The sequence below is a fragment of the Nilaparvata lugens genome, chromosome 12, assembly GCF_014356525.2.
Source record: "Nilaparvata lugens isolate BPH chromosome 12, ASM1435652v1, whole genome shotgun sequence".
NCBI classification, from domain to species: domain Eukaryota; kingdom Metazoa; phylum Arthropoda; class Insecta; order Hemiptera; family Delphacidae; genus Nilaparvata; species Nilaparvata lugens.
In genome coordinates this window covers 5,196,492-5,223,963 of record NC_052515.1, presented here as the reverse complement: position 1 = coordinate 5,223,963, position 27,472 = coordinate 5,196,492, and the positions used below count along the sequence as shown (strand labels likewise).

Genomic DNA, 27,472 nt, shown 5'->3' with positions numbered 1-27,472 from the left:
TTTTTGATGTTTTCAATCGAAAACAGCATTTGAGAGCCTATACCTATATTATTAATTGGATTCGTTTATTCAAATAAGGTTTATTCAGATAATAAGTTAAGAATCATGCACCTAGTAGGCCTACTCCCTTTGGAAGTGTGACCGCTTTTGAGCCAACTCCTTTGAATTTATATGATGATTCATGAGTTGTAAAAACGCTTCCTGGTGGTTCGGAACCCACCTAAAACTGTAGATCCATTTATCTCTCATCATCATCCGCCTCATTGAGCTCATGTGGGCACCCTCAGCAAAAGTAAAAAAAAAATGCCAATGTAATGATACTGCGTAGGTAGCCTACTCATTTTTGCACTTTCTGAAACACCACTTGGAACAGTTGTGGGGGGGGGGAGCGATCGCCCCACCCTAGTCAGTCAAACAATTAAGAGTCTTAAGAATAATAAGAAGAGCTAATATAGGCACACTGCGATTATGAGTCCATGTTAGCCTATAATGGCAAAGATAGGAAAACAGTGTGCTATAACTTTTTCCATTCTTGTTGAAAATAGTCAATTAATATATTTTATTCAACTATACTTACCATACAACGTACAAATAGTTCACAAAATATTAATTTTTACAATGTCCGTGTGATGCTCAACTCAAAAAGAACTGTAGTTCACATAAAAGTACCATATCTCAATTTCTCAATGAACTACCTAGTTCGTCGCTCACACTGAACTGCCCATCACCCATCTGTAATCGTCGTCGTCGTAATGTCAAAAGTGACGTACATTCATGTAATTCGGTTTTGTATTGATTACGCCGGTGTGTCAAGTTAGTGATAAATACAGTTTAATAAATATTACGTAAAACTTTTATTGAAAAAGTAATGTACATGTACTGTTGTTTGAAGTAGATAGCCTAATTCAATTTTTCAATTAGGCTTCGAGTTCCTAGGAACAAAACTCATTCCATCAATATCAATTTGAACAGATACAGTACGTTTCAGGTATTGTGTGTTTACCTTGATGTTTTTTATGAATCTCGTATTAAAATTTTAAACTTGTTGAAAATAATTAATATATAAATTTGATAGAGTACGTAACATCTCAAAATTACTTATAGTACCTAGTTGAACCCTCAATTTGTGGCATTAAAGCTCTTTGAATTTTAACAGATAACCTAAAATTGTGTAGATGCATAAATTAATAAGATTATCCAGGTATACATTTTCACTTCTTATTACCTACATCTAGTTTGTATTTTGTTGCTCCAAATATTCATCAGGATTAGGCTAATAACCATGCTAGTCTGTATCCATAGATAGGCTATGCTACTTCTATTTTTTTAATGAACACCTCTGATCCAAAAAATATTTATAATAATTATTAGACACTCATTTTCAAATATAAAAAGATCCAGGTAATAATTATAGATACTAAAACTACTACTCAGTAAATAAGATAATTTATTTATATTTAATATACACTACAACTCTTCACGACATGATATAGAATACGGTATTTCTTAGTTATGATTAAAATAAAATTCAGTAGCCTATAATATGGGATTAGAAACTGTTTTCTTTCAATACATGAACATTGCTGAAATAAAATAAAAATAGTTCAACTTATGATTCCGGTTAGAATGTGTTTAGACAGGGTCTATCATAGTCCTTTTACTTAGGTAGGCTACCTATAAGCAAAACCAGTCTGGCAACTCACAATATTCGTATGTGGAATGGGTGTTTTCAATCTTGGTGTACAAGCAGGTCGTGGGGAATTAATTCTAATGCTCTTCACTAGACTAGGGACACCTCATTTTTGGCTGGTGTCTCAATCGAAGCAGCCTTGTGTCCTAAAGAATGTATATAAGTAGTGTAAATATAAAGTAGGGTATCCCTTGTCAAATAAGTGCCATAACCCATAAGCAATGCTCCGCGACTAGCTTGGTCACAAGGGAGGGTTTTGGGGGTCGCCCGCCATGGGTAAAAATTGATGGGAGTCTCACAATAATAATAATAATATAATGTATTTCTGTTCATGGCGTGAACATTAAAAAACTGCCATAAGGCAAGTCAAGTCAAATAACACAAAACTCCGATAGCTACTTGTCATTTACTGTATTTTAATGAAATCCATTCATAGGCCTATCACAAATTTGACCATAAACGCTGTGTGCATAAAGGGCACTCCGATAGCTACTCGTCATTTACTGTATTTTAATGAAATCCATTCATATCACAAATTTGACCATAAACTCTGTGTGCATAAAGGGCACTCCGATAGCTACTCGTCATTTACTGTATTTTAATGAAATCCATTCATATCACAAATTTGACCATAAACTCTGTGTGCATAAAGGGCACTCCGATAGCTACTCGTCATTTACTGTATTTTAATGAAATCCATTCATATCACAAATTTGACCATAAACTCTGTGTGCATAAAGGGCACTCCGATAGCTACTCGTCATTTACTGTATTTTAATGAAATCCATATCACAAATTTGACCATAAACTCTGTGTGCATAAAGGGCACTCCGATAGCTACTCGTCATTTACTGTATTTTAATGAAATCCATTCATATCACAAATTTGACCATAAACTCTGTGTGCATAAAGGGCACTCCGATAGCTACTCGTCATTTACTGTATTTTAATGAAATCCATTTATATCACAAATTTGACCGTATACTCTGTGTGCATAAAGGACCTATGTCCAGATTTTTTAAAATTTAAGAAGGTAGTATTAGCATTTGCTCTGAATGTAAAGCAAATTCTCTTTGAATAAATAGGGAATTGAAGGCAAGGCCAACATAATATGCTACCTAGGACAGTAAAAACATGATCCAAAGTAGGTGCCAAGAATCATAGTTTACGGGCCACATACCACTACTTGTCATATTCTATAAAATATCATATGATAATCAATATATAGTCAATATCATAATGTCATTTGTATGAGTATATATTTCATCATAGATATTTGATCGTTTTTAGTTAAAAGAGCCCATTATTCGGTCAGTATACTGAATACTTGAATATCCTACTTGATATCAAGCCAAGAAATGGAGTTTCCAGATAGTAAGTGTCAAAATTTACAATAAAATAACCTGCATGTTTATTCATGTGGTGAAGATGCTAGATTCACAAAAAGGACTCCTCATTCAACTCTCCAAGTAAGTAGAGAGGCCTCCCCAAATGTTTGTTTTTTACAGTGATTAAAAACCAAGGGTCCTGTTTGTCCTGTAATTTTCTAGGAACGCTTTAAAAAAGTTATAGCGGGGTACATTTAGTTTGATGGCGTGTTGTTCATTGTAGATTTTCCTGATTTTTCGTGATATACACATAACCCTTACTTACTTCCGGTGTCTTCCTCATGGTGCTAGGATCATGGAATCGTCAAAGGTTTATAGATCTCCTCTATTGGGGTCGCAGGTGTGTAGAGTATTCTATACTCTAAGGTGTTGGTATGTCTGGTCTTTAGTAAACTCTCTTGCCTTGCCGTCAACTATGACGATTATAATACCATAGAGAAAAGATAGCACAAGAAGATATTCTATGGTATAGGACGTTATCTTCTAAATTTCACTGTTTAAATCAAGCCGATAGTCCTAGTAGTTGATTTTCGTAAAGCTATGTGACGCTGGTAGTCTCTCATACTGTGGCGTTCTTACACTCTCACCCCAACAAACATTAATAATTGACAGTAGTAAACAGTAATCGGCAAAACATCGGCTTGTAGCTTGGAACCTGAATGACCTATACGATGGGATATCTACTAATGCTATTTCTTCTCTATGATGATAAGTATCGACTGTAAACTGTAAGAATCCAAAAACTCCTGAAAAGTGGCCTGCAGTGATCTCTTTCTTTTTTCTCAAGAAGTGCTTATAATTATTATTAAACAAAAATCCAAATTAATGCTGCTATTAATTAACAATTTATTATTAATTCATTACCATTGAATAAATCTCAGTAATTTCCACTTGTAAGTGTATTTACCAAGGATCGGGGAAATGTCTCCATGAAGCCCTCAAAGAAGGCTTCTTAGAGCATTTTCCTGTAGTAGCAGGACCCTGTGGATGGCATTGCATGACTTCATAGAAGTAAACCATATAGATATGGCTGTGATATGGTAGGCCTGTTGATTCTCTTCCAAGCATTGACTTTACTATGTGTTTTGTAAATGAGTAAATAGCAAGACTTTCTTTGATACTTTGACTGACCAGAATTGGCCTAATCCTACAAACAAGTGAAGAAATATTCACTAGCCTATATTTTTTATCTATAAAAAAATTGACTAATGGCATCCCATATTGCATATGCTTTAAATGTTCTCTGTTGATAGACTTGATGTCTCACAGTAATAAATTACTCGACAACTTTTACTGTCCAATATTTGGAACATAATTGACACTTTACTGATAGCACATTTTCAGTGTAGATAGAAAGTCTTAAGCTGCGTTTACACCAAAGTTATTAACAAAATGTTAATAACTTAATCCTTATAGATTCTATTAGATTGAATAAAACTTATCATACACATGATGATCATATGTGTTTATCAAGTTCCGTTCAATCAAATAGAATCTATAAGGATTAAGTTATTAACATTTTGTTGATAACTTTGGTGTAAACGCGGCTTAAGACAGTACATTCACATATTTAAAAGAAATGTAGATATAAAGTCTATCGTGAGGCCGTTCATTCACATATTTAAAAGAAAAGTTTGCAAACTATTTGATATTATTTAATATTTTTGGTTAAGCTATTGCTTACCACCTATGTGTTTGCTATTGCCAACTGTGTTTCTTATTTATATGCATTATGCTATTTCTTTTTGATAGATTGGCGCCTTTTCACTTATCCATTACTGTTAGTACGGCTATCTTCAAATTTGAAGACCGAATTGGAATATGTCAGATTACTTGGAGTCAATTTTAAGATAAATATTGATAGTCAGACTACAATTACATTATGCTTCCTCTATCAATACATATTTTATTGCATGATGTTCAATACATGTGTCAAGTGAAAAGTCAGCTTTTGATGTAACATTGATCTTGAAGAGAGTATTCTTATTAAAAAGTAGAACTTTTATGTGTAAGATTTTCGTGCTCCGAAAAGATTTATTTTAAAACTTGACAAACTGAAAACTCAACGTAATAAAATTTTGGAGAATTGTAAATAGGCTTATAACCATCCTCGGATAATTAAGAATCTATATGCCAAATTTCAAGTTAATTTCAGTCCAGTAGTATAGACAGATGATGCGTCAAACATAATTTTCCTATGCCGTATGTGTATAAGCCAGAAAGTTTATTTTACTTTTAAAATTCAGAGACAAATTTATATTCTTATCGTCCATTTGACTTTGAAATTTGAATCATTCAATGCTCACTAATAGTAACTTTTGATTACTTGAATCTAATAAAGATAACGTCTATCCAGTGGAAAGAAATATGTTTCCTGCATGCTTCTTTATTGTCCCTATACTTCACAATCAATGCTTGTGTAATCGAGACTTCAATGTATTGCATAGTGCATACAGTAAGTTATTGCTTTAATCACTCATAATCACTAGTGTCTGAACATTTTCCACTTTTTTACTTGATCACGTTTGATTAATTTTATTGGTTATTCGACTTGCTCTTCAAGTTTTGAGTAATTTATTGGCTAGATTTTATGAAACATCCATAACGTTTTACTTATATTATGGAGGAGTCTTCAAGGGAAACATAAAACTTATTAGAAATTTTGATCTCCATGAACACCAAATTTCATACATTTGTAATAAATGTTATCAAGAAAATATTCATATTTCTTATGAAAATGTTTGACAACATTTTTGGAATAATTTTTTCCAGAAACCACTCATGAAATGAATATACTCTGCTGGAAACAATAAGAAATATTTATATATTTCATCATCCGAATTATTAAAAAATGACTGTCTTGATGGAAAACGAATATTTTTTCATTTTATAGAAGTCCACAGTCTTAATTTTCAACTACCTAGTGTTTTAAAAAGTATGTTGAAGAATTTTTGTTCATTGGCAACAGTATTCAGTTCTGAAAACCAATTCAACAAAAAGAAAGAGACGATATTTCCAGCAGAGCTAATATAAATTATTTTCTTCGTATGTACAGTAATGTAATAACTCCCATCAATGTCCCCTGCTATTCAATACCCCTCTCAATATCCGCTCTCAATGGTCTCATGTCGAATTCATTGCTTTTTAAGGAAATTGAATAACTGTAAAATGAAATGAGAAAACAATACTTTATCTTTTTATACTTTGACATCTATACAAAACTTCATTTTCCAATCTTTAAAAACTCTAAAGGTTTCACTTTACAACTAGATACTGTCTATGATACCATGAACATCAAAATTCAAGTATTGTATTAATAAAACTTTCCTAGTAGAAAAAACAAAAATTCTCTGTTTTTATCTGTTGTACACATCATATCTGAAAGCAGTGTTGAATGCTATAAAATATTGTGCATCAATTATAAATTAAATAATTAATCAACGATAATCCAAATTATAAATTTATTACTATTGATTCGAGATATTCCAACTCAACTTTAATTGACGTTTTCATGAATACTGTATTATCCTCTTTCAATTAGAATAATTTGTCAAAATCCAATGAAAAATATGTTATTATCAAACTATGTTTGTTCTTGTTTCAGATGTAACCCGCTTCAAATAATCTATTGACCCACCGATCACTCTCGATCTCAATATCAGTCAATTTTTTGAACACTTCTATTGACCTTTCCATGTGAATAAATTATGTGAGTGTGTGCATCCACACATGCGCACTTTTACTATTTAATTGAACGTGTGGTAGTGTAGATTCACCAAGTATGTTGAACTAAGATCGTGTTTTTAATAGAAGGTCAGGAGTGGGAGAGATTATGATGATGGGTGACTTGAGACTTGACTCAGTTGTCACTTGGAGTCTGGCGGTGTTGTAACTAACTGCACGGTGAACGGGTATTTCGGTGAACTGGGTGTTTTTAGTGAACGATAGTTCGGTTTAAGTGGTGTGTGCGGGTGATTGAAGCCTCTTGCCCTTTCGGCATTTGCTTTTTTCTGTGCAATGAGCTTGACCGGCTCAAAAATTCCTCACCTGGAATTGACTATCAGTCTCGATGAAAGTGATCTGCTAAAGGGTGCCGCAGAAATAATTTCCACCTTGAGGCCGCGGTGGAATTTGGAGCATAGTACTTTTAAGGTGAGTGAAATTTCATATTTTCTATCAATGTTATTTAATTCATCCAAGTATAGTACTTGCAAGGCACATTAAAAATTTTCAATTACCCTACTCTAGTATTCAGATATTTATTGTAGCACTATGTGTTATAATAAAATGAAGGTGACTTGATCATTTTTATTATTTCAATAATCAGTAGCCCTTACAATGAATACTTTCAAGCCGAGTGAAATTTTCTATTTTGATTCAATGTTACACTATTATTCGTTAAAATGATTGAGGGATCAACAAGAACAGTCCAAAACTGTTCCTCCCCCGAATTACGATTCATAATATACTGCACCAAAACGTATACTATGTTTCTATCACAAATTTTTGTTAAATTTTAAAAGAAAACAATTTAAAGAATTTCTTTTATTCAGATTGAAAGCCCATTAAATAACGAAATTACACTTAATGGGCTTTCAATCTAAATAAAAATTTTCTTTAAATTGTTTTCTCTTCAAAAATTTGTAAGTGAGAGAAAAGATATAAGGCCCATATTATGCTCATCTCTGTTTACATGAATTAGTTTAAATGGTCGCATTATTATAATGCGTCTCATTCCAGGTTTAAACCAACAGCTGATTTATCGCCATTTAAATTGAGATTGTGGATATGACTCTATCTTGGACCAGATATAGAATCTATATATATATTTTTTAATTATAATTCTATATCTGGTCTAAGTACTCTATTAGATAGAAGCTTATTTTCTATTTGTATTTATGTTCTATTTTTAGAACACCGCGTTTTTTAAATAAAAGTGTGAATAATAGTAAGAGGAAATCTTGTCAAGGATTTCTCAGCAAGGTCACATGGTTCGTTAGGTCTACTGTTTGTGCAATTATTATTATTATAGTGAGATTCAGTTCAAACGGTCAGCAACAGTTGAACGGGAACCAATGATGTTAGCTATGAGGAATGTTGACTGAATCTCACTGCATCTGATTGTTATTACCAGTTTGGCCTCAGTTTTACACATTTCCACGTTGTCATGCTATTGATGTGTCCGTTCTGGGAACATGAAGCCTGGTAAATTGTCCGATTCACAATTTGCCCGGTAAAAAGTTCCGCGTCCCATGGGAACAATTTTGACAGATTCTGTACCAGCAATTAGTTCCAGTAACAAATTCCTGCCCCACAGTCGAAGCCTGGTAAATTGTGACAGTTCACATTTGAAGAGCTCTCATTGGTCGATTGAATTGTAGTCTGCTTGCTTCTCTGCGCATGCGCAGGAAAAACAAGCTATCTTCTGCTTTCTTCACATTTTAGAACCATTCTTCAATACCAGCTCAACTATTGTGTATTGAGCTATTATGAAAAATCAACCTCTCCTGACAACAAATTGATAATAACAATAATAATAAAAACAAAAAAAAATTCCATTTAAAAGATAGCCAACCCAGAACCTATAAAGTATTCTTTGATATGTTATAGCCAACATAGAATATTTGCATTCACCAGCACCAGCTACTTGATTTGAATTTGTACTATTGCTTTAAATCATAAAATTAATTTTATAATTGAAATAATTATTATGATAATACACTACAGCGGCCTTTGTTAATTTACGCAGTTACTCTACGACACTCTTTGGTGGAAATTAAATTCAAAAGTGCGCGCCAAAAACTTGAACCAAAGATCTGTGAAGTGATGTTCCATGGGAACAATTTGCACCAGTCACGTGATTGAACAATTTACCACTGGAATTAGAACAATTCACCACTTTTTCGTGTTCCCAGACCGTGCCCATTATTCCACTCTATTGTTTTATGAAAATACCAAGATAGGATGAATTTGGTTGCAATTTGTCCGCAGAAGGTACTTCTCAAATCCTAATATATTACAATATTCCGTTAATAGTAGACTATACAATATCTTTTTGCAAATTGATAAATTTCAATTTTATATTTGATCTGATTCACTTCAGACTGTCAGCATTAGTTGAATGGCTAGCATTGATATTATAAGGAAAGCTGGCTGTTGAAAGCAATAATACAGGGTCTTTCTAAATGATGGACCTATTTTCAAAAATTGGTATTCATTAAAGTAAAATTGGAAAATGGACAACCTTTATACCAATGGAAAGAGAAAGTTTCAAAGTTTTTTTAATACCTTACAAGTGTTCAATATGGTCTCCGGCTGCTGCACGATCTGCGGAACCGTATCTATCACTGCTGCCATGCACTCAATAACACCAGATATACGCTTTCTCGCGTGTGGGACGAGTTTGGCTACCGCGTAGATGTTTGCCGAGCAGCAGCCGGAGGCCACATTGAACACTTGTAAGGTATTAAAAAAAACTTTGAAACTTTCTCTTTCCATTGGTATAAAGATTGTCCATTTTGCATTTTTACTTTAATGAATAACAATTTTTGAAAATGGGTCCATCATTTAGAAAGACCCTGTAATATAAATGTTTTTATGTTTGCCAGCTGATCAGTGGCATGTATTGAAACTGAAAGATGTACCGCAACCTGCCCGTTTTCATGTTTACCAGCTGATTAGTGGCATGTATTGAAACTGAAAGCCACACTGCAACCTGCCTATTCTGTTCGTATCCTTACGTTCGTTGAACCACTATAAATCCAGCAAACAATCGATTTTACCAGTTACAGTTGTTCAACAATTTTTAAGCGGCTTTTGGTGCTCAGGCTGCTCAGAGGCCATCACCATAAAGTCAGCTCTATTGAATTTGCCGGTAATCACATTTACAAAATGGCTGCTATCTCATGCATAATATATTTTATGTTTTATAAATAACTTTATCTTTTTGTGTAGTTGAGAAGTTGATATTGTGGTAATTATTCATATTAAATGAAAAAGACTAAGAAATTGTCAAAAAACCACCGATTTAGCGATACTTAGAAAAACCGATTTCGGTTATCAGGGGTGCCCAGTGCCCACAGCATGTTTTGATGTCGCAAGTTGCGACATGAGGCTGAATTTTGGGGGGAATTTTTGAAAGAAAAACTAGGGAAAATGGGGATTTTTCAATTTACAGTTTTTAAGTACCTAAATGGATACCAAATTTTAAGAATTCTGGGGGGGAATCTTGCGACATGGACCATTGGGGGGATGGGCACCCCTGTCGGTTATTACACCATTGTCAATCTCTGATAAACAACTAAAACTAAATACAAGAGCAGCAGAATTTATACTAGTAGGCGAGTACTGCTATTGGTCAAGGGCATGAACGCCTGCCATTGGTCCAGCTAGACAGTCTCGTCCCACTCAACGGTGTCACAAAATTGCAACTTGAGCAACAGACTCGCCATGATAAATAACATTGTAAGCCTACATTAGTCAATAGTTTTTCCATTTACATATTTGTTTTATTATCTTTCACTTGTTTTCTTGGTTCTTATTTTGTACTGAAAGTAGGCTACATTTTGTTATCATGGCGAGTCTGTTGCTTAAGCCGCCATTTTGTGACATCGTTGAGTGGGAGGAGACTGTCTAGCTGGGCCAATGGCAGGCGTTCATGCCCTTGACCAATAGCAGTACTCGCCTACTAGTATAAATACTGCTGCTCTTGTATTTAGTTTTAGTTTATCAGAGATTGACAATGGTGTAATAACCGTAACCGGTCTTTCTAAGTATCAATAGATCTGTGGTTTTTTGACAATTTCTTAGTCTTTTTCATTTAAAAAAACTTTCTCTTTACTTTTATAAATAAGTAGCTGTAAAAACTCTATACTTCTTTCTTAATTTTCTCTTGAGAGCATCATTATTTGTAAAGATTATTGATCAATCTTAAGATTAAGTTTCAAAGTAACGTGCGATCCCTCCCAAACATATAGCATAGATTTGTACATTACGTTTCTCAATCGTATCAACAGGAGAGTTCGTTAGTAATGTAAATGTACTCAAATAAGTTACCATAATAATTATGTACAGTTTTTAGCTTACGCTAGGAGACGTTTTCAAAGCACTCAAGTAGTTACACTAACTTGATGGTAAAAGATAATAAATTGGTTGACAAATTATAATCCTTCTATGGAATAAACGTTTTTCTCGATATTTATTCGTATGAATACTTGTGATCATTCTTTGTAGATAACCTTGATATGGATTTTTCATGTTCCAAATTCTGGAGAAGAGTAGTATTTATTTATTTATTTATCACATTGTGTACAAATACTTAACATGAGGAAAGGCACAACAGGCTCATGCCCAAAACTGTCCCATTTCCAATTTATACTATACTGTCAAAATCAAAATGTAGGTTATGTCACATTCACTTTCCAAAATACAATTTACGCTCTCCAATACTCAGATAAACGAGCAATTTTTTTTAATCAAATAGATTCATACTACTAGAGCCTAGAATTGAAAAAATCTAGAACAGAAACTTAATAATTATTCAAAAAGTCTAAATTTTGAATGAAACTAGAAATTTTCGAGCTAAAAACTTCACAGAAAACCATATTTGAGTGTAGAAGAAGCTTAGTGTAAGCTTAGCCTGTTCTGCATTCTTCAACAAATAAATACGTTATTCAGATGGACAAATTTACAACATTCAATTTGGCTCTTCGTTTAATAATAATTATTATAAATACGTTATTTTTTCAACAATTGGATTAAATAATATTAATCTAGGGAATACTACCATTTTCACCCCTTAAACAAACAAATTTTCCTCTCATTTTAATGGAATTTTTTCTCTGTGAATTAATTTCCCTCTATGAATTCAATTTTCTTATCTTCATCTCACAAATTAATGAGAAACTCGATTATTGATTTCAGCTATTCACTGATGGCATCACAAACAAACTGGTTGGCTGCTTCAACTCGAAAGACGTGGACGATGTGGTCCTTGTCAGAGTCTACGGACAGAATACCGACCTTCTAATCGATAGAAAGGCTGAAACTAGAAATTTCATCGTAAGTACTGTTTTCTATCACATTGCTGTTTGTCGCACTATTTTATGTCTCCTTTCTCTACCACATAATAGAAAATCGTTATTGGGGTTCCTTTCTGTCATATATTCATGGTAACCTGGCGTTATCTTTCAATTTTATTATACTACAGTCTATCTTATAATTAAAGTTTAGAGAATCAAGAACCAAGGTTGTCATCGCTCTTCCTTGTTACCCAAGTATCATTTCCTGATTTGTGTTATAAAATATCATTTTCCTACAGTTACGTTGAAAAGTAGCCATTGCTGCACTGATTACAGAACGCAAAGAATCACTTTTCCGCTCTAGTGCGGGAAAAATTTTTCTGCACTCCAGATTTGCAACATGGCAACGCAAAATACTTAGTAGGTTTTATGGAGCAACAGTGCAGCAAAATCAAAATGAAGTTGGTAACAGTGACTGCTGTGGCTGCTATAGTGAGCAGAGGTGCAACGAAGCACAACGCGCTAATTATTATTCATTATATATTATAACCAAGGGCAACGAGGACTTTAGGATTTTAGGATTAAGGTTTTTATCAATAATAAAATTACACAGAAAAACATTTGATGCATTTCAGGCAATTTTACCCATAATTACCCACTTTTCATATTCAATGGTAACTGTAGGAAAAACTTAATGTGAAATACGTGCGCAAAGTTCCTCTGCTGCACTCAACAAACCATTCCGCCCTCGCCTACGGCTCGGGCGTAAACGTTTCTTTCGGTGCAGCAAACTGTCACTTTGCGCACTAGTTGCACAAATAACTATTTTAACCAATTCAAATCACATATATAATTTGTATAGAAATGTCATTCTTGACTTATGGCATTGAAACCATAATTTCCTGAATAAGTGACTGTTATCCATCATTAAACTAATCCAACTTCAAACAAAATATCTATTGACTAATGAATACCTAAACTTATGTAAAATATCATCAATTGATAATGATGACAATTATCTTTACTAATGAAAAATATGAAGCTTTGGCTCGTATAGTATAAGTCAACTCATCAGCTTTAGCTCTATACGGTAATAGAAGGATGTATATTTTTCATTAAATTTAAAGCATGATTGAATTTAAACGTTCTTTTAACCGTCATTTAATCATGATTAAATGACGGTCGAATCGTCCAATGCCATGAGAATCAATAACTCAGAGAAGTGGATGACATCTTTGAAGAATTCTTAATCTCGGCTCAATTCCAGAAAATGTTTTGCAACCGGGTCAAAGTGTTTTTCACCAAACTAGCTCGAATTTCAGGTACAGTAGAGCTTAATTGGAATAAGTTTAATTAGATTGATTGGATGTTATTTCATAGCTTGGGAATTTTTATACTATAATTTTGGTACTATAACAATTATAATTTTTATATTTCTTCAGTGGTCCAGAAGAGAAGTGGTAGAATACAACAGTCCTCGTACCAACAAAAATATCTACAGCAAAATCAAAACATAATCCACATAATGAGGAAAAGAAGACTCTTCTTTTGGTCATATTCCAAGAATGGATGATGACCGACTTCTAAAACAAGTTTTTGGCTAATATAATGAAACTGAAAATTAGGTCGGTATGGTTTGTGCAGACGCTGAATGATTGTGAGAAGGTTGGTATCAATGCGGAGAACAATCAAAATAGAGAAATCTTCAAACAAAAAGTGCAGAGTTTGATCTTCGGGGAGGGGGAGGAAAGAAGGAGACGTGAACCCCACAACATCGGACAACTGAAAAAGGCTGGATCAGAAAGAATGAAATTAATGTGGGCAAGCAGGCGAATGGAGCAGCAGAACATAACATAATAGTGACCTAAAATATTGATTAGACGAGCTCTCTCAAACGAGCTATTACAAAAAAAAGTATTTTAATTTTAATTGACCAAAAATGAGCTTGATTCTCTGCATAAGGAAAAGGAACAGGACTTAACTCATTTTGTGATTTTTGTTTTACCTATAGAGTTCAGATGTAACCCATACTAATCTTGAGCTAAACCTAACCCAACCTAACCTTCCCGGTGTTACAGCTACTACAGGACTTTGGGTATGCGCCACAGCTGTACGCGACCTTCCACAACGGACTGGTCTACGAGTTTGTGCCGGGCGAGGTGCTGACGGTAGGCTCGGTTCGCTCGCCCGCCGTCTACCCGCTGGTGGCACGTGTGATGGCCGGCATGCATCACGTGGACTGTGGACCCCATGTGGCTCGCCAGCCCGCACTCTGGGATAAGGTCAACAACTTCCTCGCACTCATTCCCGATCGGTTCCACTCATCGCATATGCAGAAGAGGTGACAAACACTATGCACACAATAGTCGTTCATGTACAACAGTTTTTTAATGAGGGTCTTTAACCCACAAGAAATTGTTTTATAATGTTCAAGGCGTTGGATAATGTTGACATTATAGTATCATAAACCATGGATTTTGACAGCTCCACAAGCACATCAAAATTTAAATTTATTTTTCCTACAGTTACGTTGAAAAGTGGCCATTGCTGCACTGATTACAGAACGCAAAGAATCACTTTTCCGCTCTAGTGCGGGAAAATTTTTTCTGCACTCCAGATTTGCAACATGGCAACGCAAAATACTTAGTAGGTTATATGGAGCAACAGTGCAGCAAAATCAAAATGAAGTTGGTAACAGTGACTGCTGTGGCTGCTATAGTGAGCAGAGGTGCAACGAAGCACAACGCGCTAATTATTATTCATTATATATTATAACCAAGGACAACGAGGACTTTAGGATTTTAGGATTAAGGTTTTTATCAATAATAAAATTACACAGAAAAACATTTGATGGATTTCAGGCAATTTTACCCATAATTACCCACTTTTCATATTCAATGGTAACTGTAGGAAAAACTTAATGTGAAATACGTGCGCAAAGTTCCTCTGCTGCACTCAAGAAACCATTCCGCCCTCGCCTACGGCTCGGGCGTAAACGTTTCTTTCGGTGCAGCAAACTGACACTTTGCGCACTAGTTGCACAAATAACTATTTCTTTTTAATTTCCAATAATAAAATCAGGATCACTAGAAAGCCAAATTGCGCTGACTGAATGAAAAATCGCAGAGCTTCAGAGTGGTGGAACTTTCCAGTCTCCCCACCAGCCGGCATTTTCATATTAGATTTTCCCACTTTTTCGAGTTAGTCTCTTTTGTGCCGCTCCTCCGAACACCCAAAGACTCTGACTGGCCAGGACCTGGACCTTCCTCTAGACCTTACCTTCCAGCCAAAGCTGACGAGATGGTCATCATAAAGGTGATTGACCATTACTTGGTTTTCTGCATATTAGTTTCCAGGCCTACTTCTCTTGCCTCATGTTCCAGCTTTTCATAGATCTCTGTCAGTTCCCTCCTGTTTCTTGCTAGTATGGTCACGTCATCTGCATAAGTCATTATTTGGCACATCCGGTCGAAGAGTGTGCCCCCGGGGTTGTTGGTGGTCACCTTTCTGATAGTATTTTGCAGCACTGCATTGAATAACATGGTTGACAGCACATCTCCTTGCCTCAGTCCCCTTCTTACCTCAAAATCATCTGTTACACTTTCATCAATCTTGACCACAGCTCTGCTTCCTTTCATTTTCATACTTATGAGTCGGATCAGCTTTACTCTGTATTGTAGTTCAATGTTTTTCCAAATGAATATCACGCATGCAAACTGTAAGGCCGTTCAGACCCTCATAAACGTTAAGGCTGTTTCAGACTGCTGTTAGTCCAGTCAATATAGACATAAAAAAGGGGGTGTGCTTGCAAATTATATTGTAGTTCTGATTTTATAATATATTATTTGGGTACATAAGAGAAGTCCAGAACCAATTTCTTCATGCAAAATTTCCTTGTGCTAGATACATGGTGGCCCAAAAACCTCGTATTTTCGGCTCATTTTCCAGTTTTCAGCTATTTCTGCCAAATCTCGTAATCGGACTGAAAAATTTGCTCTCGCCTTTTTTTAGATTATAAAATTTTGAATAAAATGAGATCATTCAGAACGCTCTATCGTCAATGAGTACTGATTCATTTTTTTTTCAAAAATGAGTGAAATTTGAAGAAAAAAAATCAATTTTGATGAATTTTAGTTTTTAATCAACAATATCTTCCGATTGTTACCATTTAGATGTATAATTCAAAATCCCTTTGGGCGTATTTTTGTGCTCTACAATCTGAGATCAGGTAGAACGCTCTATCTCATATAGATTTCCAGGTACACCTGACAACAATGCTCCTTGTATTGTGAAAAACTCCTAGTTTTCAGCTTCAACCATCATTACCAACTACACCGTCCTCACATTGATATCTCGCACAATGACATAAGTTCATGAGATTATGTTCTTTGAGAATCACCCGTTAGATGCACTTCATTTCAGTATTTCCAAATGTAGAGGCGCGCTTAAGGACACCTCAAGGATCAAAATTTCAAACACTTATAACTTTTGACAAAATGCTCAGATTTCATCGTACTACACTTCATTCTTCTCGGCTTGTCAAGGCGGTCCAAAATCATGCATCGTAAGTCAAATTCGGTCGAAAAATGGAAAATTCATTGTTGAGTGTACTTAAGCCCATATTTCATTACACAAAAAATTGCCAATTTCTAGCAATATCTAGATATTGTGCCAATATCTAGCACAAAGAAATTTTGTATGTAGAAATTGGTTCTGGATTTCTCTTATGTACTCAAATAATATATTGAAAAATCAGAACTACAATATAAATTGCATGCACCAATGTATATTGTGACTGGACTATGTAGCGTTTTTGGGCGATGTAGCACTTACCCCAGCTTATTGATAAGCAATCTATGAACATTTCACACTAAAATATATTTTTTAATTATTTTTGTATTCGATCACAACATCATATTTTGAGTTGTGGTCAAGTGTCTTTTCAAGTTCAGAGCGCATGTGCTGCCCGAGATAAGGAGCGATGGCTACGTTAGAAACTACAGCATTGGCAATGCGTATTATTTATTTAAACATTCATAGATACAATATCATTCTTAACTCACTATATGAATGTTTGGGAAAGGAACAACATTATTTAAAATGGAATAAAATTAAACCAACTGAGGAAAATTTGAGGTCAAAACATTTATTAGAAAAATATATCAAGCAATTTCTCATGATATTAAAAATTGGATTGGATCATTGGGTTAATGGCACTCTATTTTTTCAAGATTCATTTTTCTATTACTTTTTCGAAAGGAAATTATTTCATTTGATTTTTTAAAAAAATCAAGTTTGGTAACCCCAACACAATTTCCATTATTCAGGGGTGTACATTATTGTTTCTTCAACCATACAGTATAATAATTATGTAACATAGAATTATTCAAATCAAATGTAATATATAGTAATATAATTGTGTAACATAGAATTATTTTATGTACTGTTTCGTTTTTTAAAGAAATAAGAATTTTTAATATTAGTTTTTTGAACAGAAGTAGTTACTAAATGTGGCTAACGACTTTTGGTTATATTATTATGATTACATATGCCATGTGTGAATGAGAACTATTTCTTTGTATTCTTTCATGTTTATATTTTTAAGCCAAATCATTTGATAAATTTGTTGATATGTTTGTTGTGTTTTTTCTTGTAATATTGTACTGTTTTTCATGAGAAACAATAAATTCTATTCTAAGTATGTAGAGCCATCTACGCTGGTTTGGAATGAACAGATTGTTTAAAATTGGGAGATACGTCTTTCGAAAGACGTCACTGAGGATATTTACGGTGGTATGAAACAGTCTGTCAGCGCGTTAACAAGATATTTACTGTCAAATTGTGTACACTTTTTCGAACCCCTCTGTATTTGTTGATAATAAATGAGTTGTTGATGCAGGTTCTTTGTCGATACTGAATTGTGGGTTGGTGGTTGCAGGTTCGAAGAGGGAATCCCGGGTGGCCTGGACCACCTGAGACGCGAGCTGTGCGTGTTGCAGGCCGAGTTGAGTCAGCTGGGAAGTCCGATTGTGTTCTGCCACAATGACCTGCTGCTGGCCAACGTCATCCACCGCAACACTAGTACCACGCCCACTGCCAATGCAATCACATTCATCGACTACGAGTATGCTGCATACAACTACCAGGCATTCGACATCGGCAACCACTTCGATGAGTTCGCTGGTAATCTGTCCATTCATTCATTAAAACATAAAAAGTTATTACAGTTTACAGTATTGTAGCTTTCAAACTCCCACTTCAAGTAAAGAAGGATATAGGATCATATAGTTGCACAGTTGACATCCACAGCCATAATACACGAAACAAAACAAAAAAAATCTGGTGTGGCGCACTCACACAACTTTCCTTGCCGTTATGAAAATTGATCACCTGACGCTAGTGTTCCCGCGCATCTCAAGTCTACTACTATTCAAAGAGCCAGCTGGTGACAGGACAATTACGCTATAGACACACGAGCTCTGCTATCTCTTCATAGTGAATGATTTTATAGAATCAACAGTTGTCAACAGTTTTCAATTGAAATAATCACATTTTCTCGAATTTCGAGCTTATTTTCAATTTGAGGTAAAAATGTCACTGAACATTAATTGTAGAGATTTTCATGCTCAATCTTTTCCACTTAATTTTTTTTGTTTAAATTGTATCTGAAGCCTGATAATTGGGAATCTAAAATCAAACTTTGACTAGATGGGGCGGAGCTCCTGAAATTTTTACAGATATGGGACTTATGGTAGTTGATAGAACCTATCAATGACTAATTGAGGTATGAATTTGATCAAAATCGTTGGAGCCGTTTTCGAGAAAATCTCGAAAAACCCTGTTTTCGACAACATTTTCGCCATTTTAGCCGCCATCTTTGATTGAATTTGATCGAAATTGTTCGTGTCGGTTCCTTATATTGTAAGGACCTTAAGTTCCAAATTTCAAGTCATTCCGTTAATTGGGAGATGAGATATCGTGTACACAGACGCACATACACACACACACACACACACACACACACACACCACACACACACACACACACACAACACACACACACATACAGACCAATACCCAAAAACCACTTTTTTGGACTCAGGGGACCTTGAAACGTATAGAAATTTACAACGCTGCAGCTACAGTTACGGTAACCGTAACTCCATTCGCGTTCCGGTAAACATTTGCGCAGGCGCGGCTACCGCTATTTACATGTGCATTGTGGTGTTGATGGTTTTTGGTGACATGGTTATGATAACCTATCGTTTCAATGAAGTTAGTTAGAAATAAGTTAGTTAATAATGAAGTTAGTTAGTTACTTAGAAATCATAACCATGTGACCAAAAACCACAAGCACCACAATGCACATGTAAATAGCGGTAGCCGCGCATGCTCAAATGTTTACCGGAACTCGATACAAGCTACGGTTACCGTAACTGTAGCCACAGCGAATTTACAAATTAGGGTACCTTAATTTTTTCGGAAAGCAATACTTTCCTTACCTAGGCAAGGAAAGTAATAGATGTACCTTACCATAGCCACCTCTAATACAAGGCCGCGGCCTTCAATATCGCAACGTCGCATTGCAGGCCTAGAATCTAATACATGATTGGTGAAAAAGATTTTAAAAAATACCAGCTGAACTTTTTCACCAATCATGTATTAGATTGTAGGCCTACACTGCGACGTTGCAATATCGTAGGCCGCGGCCTTGTATTAGAGGTGGCTATGACCTTACACAAGACTGAAAAATCTGGTGTGGCGCACTCACACAACTTTCCTTGCCGTTATGATAATTGATCACCTGACGCTAGTGTGCACGAACATCTCAAGTCTACTTATAAACAAAGATCTGAGCCAGCTGGTGACAGGATAATAACGCTGGAGACATACGAGGTTATCTACATAACCTATCTCTAGACTATCTCTACATAGTGAATCATTTAATAGAATCAACAGTTGCCAACAGTTTGCAATTGGATAGTCACATTTTCTCGAATTTCGAGCTTATTTTCAATTTTAGGTAAAAATGTTACTAGACAATCGGAGAGATTTTCATACTCAATCTTTTCCACTTGGAATTTTTTGTTTAAATCGTATCTGGAGCCTGATAATTGAGAATCTAAAATCGAAATTTGCATAGATGGGGCAGTTGATACAACTTATCAATGACTATATTAGGTATGAATTTGATCAAAATCGTTGGAGCCATTTTCGAGAAAATCGCGAAAAACCCTGTTTTTGACAACATTTTCGCCATTTTAGCCGCCATCTTGAATGACATTTGATCGAAATTGTTCGTGTCGGATCCTTATAGTGTAATGACCTTAAGTTCCAAATTTCAAGTCATTCCGTTAATTGGGAGATGAGATATCGTGTACACAGACGCACATATATACACACACACACACACACACACACACACACACACACACACACACACACACACACACACACACACACACACACACACACACACACCAATACCCAAAAACCACTTTTTTGGACCTAGAAACCTCAGGGGATCTAGAAACGTATAGAAATTTAGAAATTGGGGTACCTTAATTTTTTTCGCAAAGCAATACTTTCCTTACCTATGGTAATAGGGCAAGGAAAGTAAAAAAGTATTAACTAGTCCTAATCATGTATCTTTGAAACTTTTCAATATTCTGCCAGACTCAGCCAGAAAACTTGCCTTTAACAGTATTCCGACAAAACCTTGAAAACTTTGTCCTATAGTACCCACTATACTCACTTTATGATTTCCTCCAGCTGCCAGTAGAGAATCATTTTTTGGAAACCATACGTAATAGTACTCGGTAGTCTCTAACTATCAGTGTATATTAATATTTTTATGTGTTGTAAATGTATTATGTACGTTGTATTATTGTTCTCTCGATATTATTGACATATATTAGCATATATTTAGCATATTATTGACATATATGGAGGAAACCTTAAATAAATAGAGGTTTCCAATAGCATTGCTTGTGCCCTGAAGGAATAAAATTTTTATTCTATTATTCTATTAGAATGTATTTACAATGAATAATATTTTAATTATTTGACGTTTCCGATAGCATTGTTTGTGTGCACTAAAATCATTCTTATTCTTATTAAGGCCCGGTTTTTAGGATTAAATGGACCATTAGATTCAACAAGTAGTGTCAAAATGTAATTATCTTAAATATCTAAATGTAATTAAATATCTTCGAAACGGTTTGGGATATCGATATGCGGTTTTCACCATTCATTTTTTCTTGAAATTCCGTATCGTAATCATGTATTGCATGACCACCTTCCTATTTAAAAAAACAAAGTTGCATTCAATGTGGCGGATCCAAGATGGCGGACCAGATTTTTGAAGTCATAGTAAAGTAGTATTTTCAATATAAGTAGGATCCCCAATTAAACCCACCGTCAAATTACCTTTGTGTATGAGATATTAAGCCGTTCTCGGACTTTTCACCCACTCTGTATACACACATTTCCAAAATATAGAGACAGGGAATGCTGAGAATCTCCATTTCGATAAAATAAACCCTACAATGTGTTTGGGAATGCAACCTCAACATAGTGCGCAGTGCTTCCTTTTGACAAATGAAAATTTACTGTAGGTTACTCTCTCTAGCTGCCTATAGGGTTACTGAAAAAGTAATTTACTTATCTTCGCCTTCAGCTGGAAGCTGGATTCTAACACAACAGTGACAATGAACAATGAAAATATAATTCCTATAAGTTCTAATGGCATTATTCATACTTACTCGATTGGGCTGAGTGGAAATAGTTCAATTAGAATTCGTGTGGATTATATTCTCAGTGTTAACTCTCACTGTTGTGTGCGAATAGACAGTGCATACCGTTACAAGCCAAATAAATCAATGTTATTAGGATGTTATATTATTTTCCTACAGTTACGTTGAAAAGTGGCCATTGCTGCACTGATGACAGAACGCAAAGAATCACTTTTCCGCTCTAGTGCGGGAAAAATTTTTCTGCACTCCAGATTTGCAACATGGCAACGCAAAATACTTAGTAGGTTATATGGAGCAACAGTGCAGCAAAATCAAAATGAAGTTGGTAACAGTGACTGGGCTGCTATAGTGAGCAGACGTGCAACGAAGCACAACGCGCTAATTATTATTCATTATATATTATAACCAAGGACAACGAGGACTTTAGGATTTTAGGATAAAGGTTTTTATCAATAATAAAATTACACAGAAAAACATTTGATGCATTTCAGGCAATTTTACCCATAATTACCCACTTTTCATATTCAATGGTAACTGTAGGAAAAACTTAATGTGAAATACGTGCGCAAAGTTCCTCTCCTGCACTCAAGAAACCATTCCGCCCTCGCCTACGGCTCGGGCGTAAACGTTTCTTTCGGTGCAGCAAACTGTCACTTTGCGCACTAGTTGCACAAATAACTATTTCAAAAACAAACAATAAAAGGGTACAAGTTATTACTATTGAAAACTATAAAATAGCCATGTAAAAATGAATAAAAATATTATAACACTCTTCTTGTTTAGCTCAATCGTTTGATTGGTTGGCAGCCTTCCATCCAAGTCTGTCCATTGCTACTCTCTTCCATTATCCATAGCTCATAGCATCCAGATCCTCCGTCATTTGTCTCAGATACTGTAGCCGGCTCCTTCCTCCGCCCTCAACCATCAACTTCCAGAATACTTAACGTAAATGCCTTGTGTCTTATTATGTGTCCAATCCAAGAATGTCTGTCCCTGAGAAAATTCAGAATCTCTCTCTCTCTCTCTCTTCCACCACCTCCTCATTCATGACTCTCTCAGTCCATTTTATTTTGAGCATTCGCCTCCAACAGCACACTTCAAAAGCATGTAGAGTATTTTCTTCAGCCTGACCAATAGTCCATGTTTCAGACCCATAGAGAGCTATACTCCAAATGTAAATCTTTATTAGTCTCTTATTTCCAACGTTAGACTATTCGTGGGAAGAAGCTGCCTTTTACTAATAAACATATCCTAAAGGTGCGTACAAATCTACTTGCCGCGAACATGAGCAATTCACTTTTAATCAGCTGATGCCAAGCTTTTTTTTAGATATCTGTATCTTACCGTTTCTGTAAAAATACAGATATAGTCAGCTCATTAAAAGTGAATTGCTCATGTTCGCGGCGCGTATATCTGTACGCACCTTTAGATCTTTAGCTTCTCTGATTCGGCGTTTATTAGATATTAGTTATATTATAATGAAAGTTAATATCAGCTAAAGATTGTTGGTTTCAACACGAAACTGCAGTCCTGTAATTAAATTAACAAAAGTGGAGATGACAAATAAAACAGTGCTTTCTTGATTTTGTTCTCTTGTTAATACGTTAATTTCTTACCAAAAAAATTGAAAATGAAAGAACCCTTTTCTGAATTTTATTTTAAGGGTATTTTGATTTTCAATTTTTATATTCATTTCTTGTATGTTTTTAACATTCTCCGGTTAATCTAGATTCTCGTTAACTCGGACCGGCTCCGGTCCCAGTTAGACCGAATTATCGAGGTTCTACTATATGTGTTTTGTCATATTTTGAAAATTCCTATATTCTGTTGAGAGTCTCTGAGTAGTAGGTCTATAGTTAGTAGGTCTATAAACAACCAAAAATCGACTCTTCATCTGTTTTCAGGAGTTACCGACACTGACTTCTCGCTCTACCCCGAGAGGTCGTTCCAGCTGAGCTGGCTGCGCGTCTACCTTGAGGAGTACAAGAGGATAGAGAGAAGAGGAGGAGTCGTGAAGAAGGGCGAGGAGGTGGAGGAGAAGGATAAGGAGGAGGTGGTGGTGACGGAGGAGGAGGTGGAGCGGCTCTATGTGCAAGTGAACAAGTTTGCATTGGCCGCTCACTTCATGTGGGGCGTGTGGGCATTTGTGCAAGCTCAGCATTCCACTATCGACTTCAATTTCCTCGAGTAAGTACTCAATTCAATTCATTCTATAAATGTCATGCATTGTAATCTTTACAATATTCACTCAAGTCATATACAAATAAAACATAACATATCAAATACATTGCACAAATAACATAAATTATGTTATTGAAGAAGTGAGCCACTAGAACATCACAGTTGGAAATTATCAATTCAACTTCTCAACTAGGCAATGAATGTTCAAATATTTCGAAGCAGTGGAGGACAGTGTTAGTCATTTTAGGCCATTTTAGTCGCCTCCTACGACAAGCAGGGATACTGTGGGTAAATTCTGGTTTCCAACACATTCTTGAGTACGATGTTCGACTCAAAGCTCCCCCAACCCACAGGGGGCAATTACGTGTATGTTACAGACAGGCAGACAGACCTTAACGGAAGCGAGTTAATATAGAACTTATAAATTAATGTTGTGTATTATTCAGCTGAAATCATGTGTCGGCGCATAGTCTGTCTGTCTGTGTGATATCTCCCAAATGGCATCAGCATTTTTAAATGAATGGAAAAATAAAGAAATAGGATGCAATTAATTCCAGCTGACTAAATAATAAAATCAAAACAATTTTTTTCTCATGCACTTTTCAATGTTATTATGTTATTTTCAATGTTATTTTTATATCCTGAAAAAGTACGAAGACGTAAGTCAATTTTGTTGTCCAACGAACTTGACCTGTAAAAAATATTCGAAGAATTCGTGTTCAAAATTTTGAAGATGATTGATCAATTCTCTCTAAAGTTCTTGTCGAACATACAAACGACTTACAGAACATACACTTCAAATGTTATTTTTATATCCTGAAAAAAGATGAAGGAGTGAGTCAATTTTGTTATCCAACGAACTTGGCCTGTAAAAAAAAGATTCGAAGAATTCGTGTTCAAAATTTGAAGATGATTGATCAATTCTCTCTAAAGTTCTTGTCGAACATACAAATAGACAAAAAAAGACTTTGGCCTATAGTAAGTCAAAAGTGAGAACTTCGCTAACGCTCGTTCAAATATAAAAGGTTACTTGATTATTTTTATGTAATTTCAATCATTTTAGTAGCCTTGTAAGAAAATGTGAATAGTATTATTGCATAAGCGAAAAATGTGTTTTTCGAACCACCGTTATCCTCAGCCTAAAGTAGCCTGCAAACAGGGACAATAGTAGCTTCCATTAGCTGCCGTGGGTACGCGAAATTCGAAATGTCCATAACTCAAATGTAAATGACATTTCCTATTCCGTGTCTCGCGGCAGCTAGTGGAAGCCACTATTGTCCCTGTGTGCAGCGTGCTCAAGGGTAAGGAATATGTTTGACTCCCAAGGTTTATCTTATCCTTTGATTTTCTATTTGAATCACTTAATATTTCGTTTAAATCGTTCTTCTATCTCTTTCTTCTATTTTCAGGTACGGAATCGTCAGATTAAAAGAATACTTCGCTAGACGTGATGAATTTCTATCGCTGCAATTATCGAGATGATGATGAATGTTACCAAAAACTTGTTATTTGTTGTAATGTATCTCTGTGAGAGTGAATTTATCGTGTATATCTTAAAAAAAATCAAGTTTATCACACTTTTGAAAAAAATTATGGAACATTGTTACATAGCTACAGAAAATTGCCAGTAATAATATTCATTCAAGACTGTGCTTTAAGGGGTTTGGATTTGAGATGCTTAGTTTTACTTGAATCGAAGTATTACCAAGTATTACTGCAAGAAATTTTCTCGTTGAACATTCTTTGATTGAAAAAATTCTTTATTGAAATAAAAGATGAAAAAAGAAATTTAGTGATTGGATGCATCACAAAACTGAAACAAAATCGAAACTAAATTTGTCAGATTAAGAAAACATTTTCAATATATGAAATTTCAATGCTTTGTTACTGAAACCAGAACCTTGTAAACAGTCTTTAATGAATGAAACATTCCATTTTAAGATAAATCAAAAGATTAATTTTAGATTATAAACGAAGATTTGTCATTTGGTGCTGAATCAAAGATAGCTTTAGGTGGTTTAGTTGTTTTAAATTATACATTCGACATTAGATTTTCCAAACTGAGTCTTCTGACAAAATTAATCGTCTTCTACCGTAAATGTACCAGTGAAATATAAAGGCGATTTTAGTAATAATAAATTATATCTTGATATTTTATTATTACTTATAGAGAATGTTTCAAAATAATTGGCCCGATTTTAAATATATTCTTTCGAATTGGCCTAACATCATGCAATCAAATATTCCTATTAGAAAATGCAATATTAAAATCAGGTCATTCTTTGTGAAACACTCCGTATTTACCTTATATTCTCTCACCATAATTTAGTTCTTTGATACAGTGATTGTATACCAACGTATTAATTTCAATATTTTTAATCAGTGCTACTCCTATAACTTGGGATAATTATTCCATACTTTTTTTACTATTAATGTGCTGTGTATTTTTGTGCTCTGTATTTCACAATTTTGCATTTATATTATTTCTCAAATGCTCATTCCAAAATAAAACATTTATTGTTTAACTGTAATTCCAATACTATGGGATATTTAATATCAAGATGTCCATAATTTCCAGACTAACTAATGTATCAAAAAAGTACTCTAAGTACTATGAAATATTTTTTCATCTTCAAACTCATCCTGATTATTTAGTATGATGATTAGTATCATTATGATGGATATTGTAATGAAAATGAATTGGCTTCTATGGAGAGCTTTATCACTTTTATACGTACGTTTTCATCTACGAATCATCGAATTCTACCGTATTGTATTTCTACTCTTATACTCAAGATTAGAGTAGTTTATCATATTCAAAAAAAAAAACTTGTGCTTTATTGACTGACTATTCTCAATAACCACCAAGGAAAAGAATAATATCTTTTCGCTAAGAAAAATTCAAGGCTTTGAATTATATCATGACCAACTAGAACAACACTCAGCCTATTTTCTAAAATCGAAATAGTTTTATTTTCTAAAGAAATTTCTTATGAACAAGAATATCAAATCAGCCATATTCTATCAGTACCTAAATTGCATATTTACTATAATCATGAAAGATTTATGAGTCTTCAGTGACTTATAACTTGTATATTTAATGTTGTAGGTAGTTAGAATCTTGAATGTTTTATTACTTTCTTATGCAACGATCTTATTCATATTTCTTTTCATTTTTCCAACCAAATTCTTTTTACAAGAATTAAGAAGCTTGTAAAAGTAACTGAAGACGATATTGTGTTGGTGTTTTATCAGATTGCCATTAAGTTAGTTAATTACAGCTCATGAGCACTTTTACCATTTTTCAACAATAAATTAATCTATTTTAATTATTGTACTGACTAAATTTTTCTTGATAACCAAAGAAACATCATGTACCTAATTTTGTTTATTGTTTATTAGCAACTGATGATTAAACTGTGTGTTACTCTTTGAATAA

The 27,472-nt window shown here is 34.7% G+C and overlaps 1 protein-coding gene across 2 annotated transcripts; it reads left to right on the top strand.

Moving 5' to 3' along the window:
* The first annotated feature begins 741 nt into the window (after window positions 1–741).
* Window positions 742–27,472, top strand: LOC111055643 (ethanolamine kinase 1). 2 transcript variants are annotated; one of them, XM_022342881.2, is made up of 7 exons: window positions 742–977; window positions 6,683–7,230; window positions 12,001–12,138; window positions 14,177–14,439; window positions 18,037–18,281; window positions 23,757–24,039; window positions 25,443–27,472. In XM_022342881.2, exons 2-7 carry the CDS (start codon window positions 7,096–7,098, stop codon window positions 25,513–25,515), a joined length of 1,137 nt encoding a protein of 378 aa, XP_022198573.1. In that variant the 5' UTR covers window positions 742–977; window positions 6,683–7,095; the 3' UTR covers window positions 25,516–27,472. The 2 variants fall into 2 exon arrangements, with proteins under 2 accessions (XP_022198573.1, XP_022198571.1); XM_022342879.2 differs by having other exon boundaries at window positions 742–988.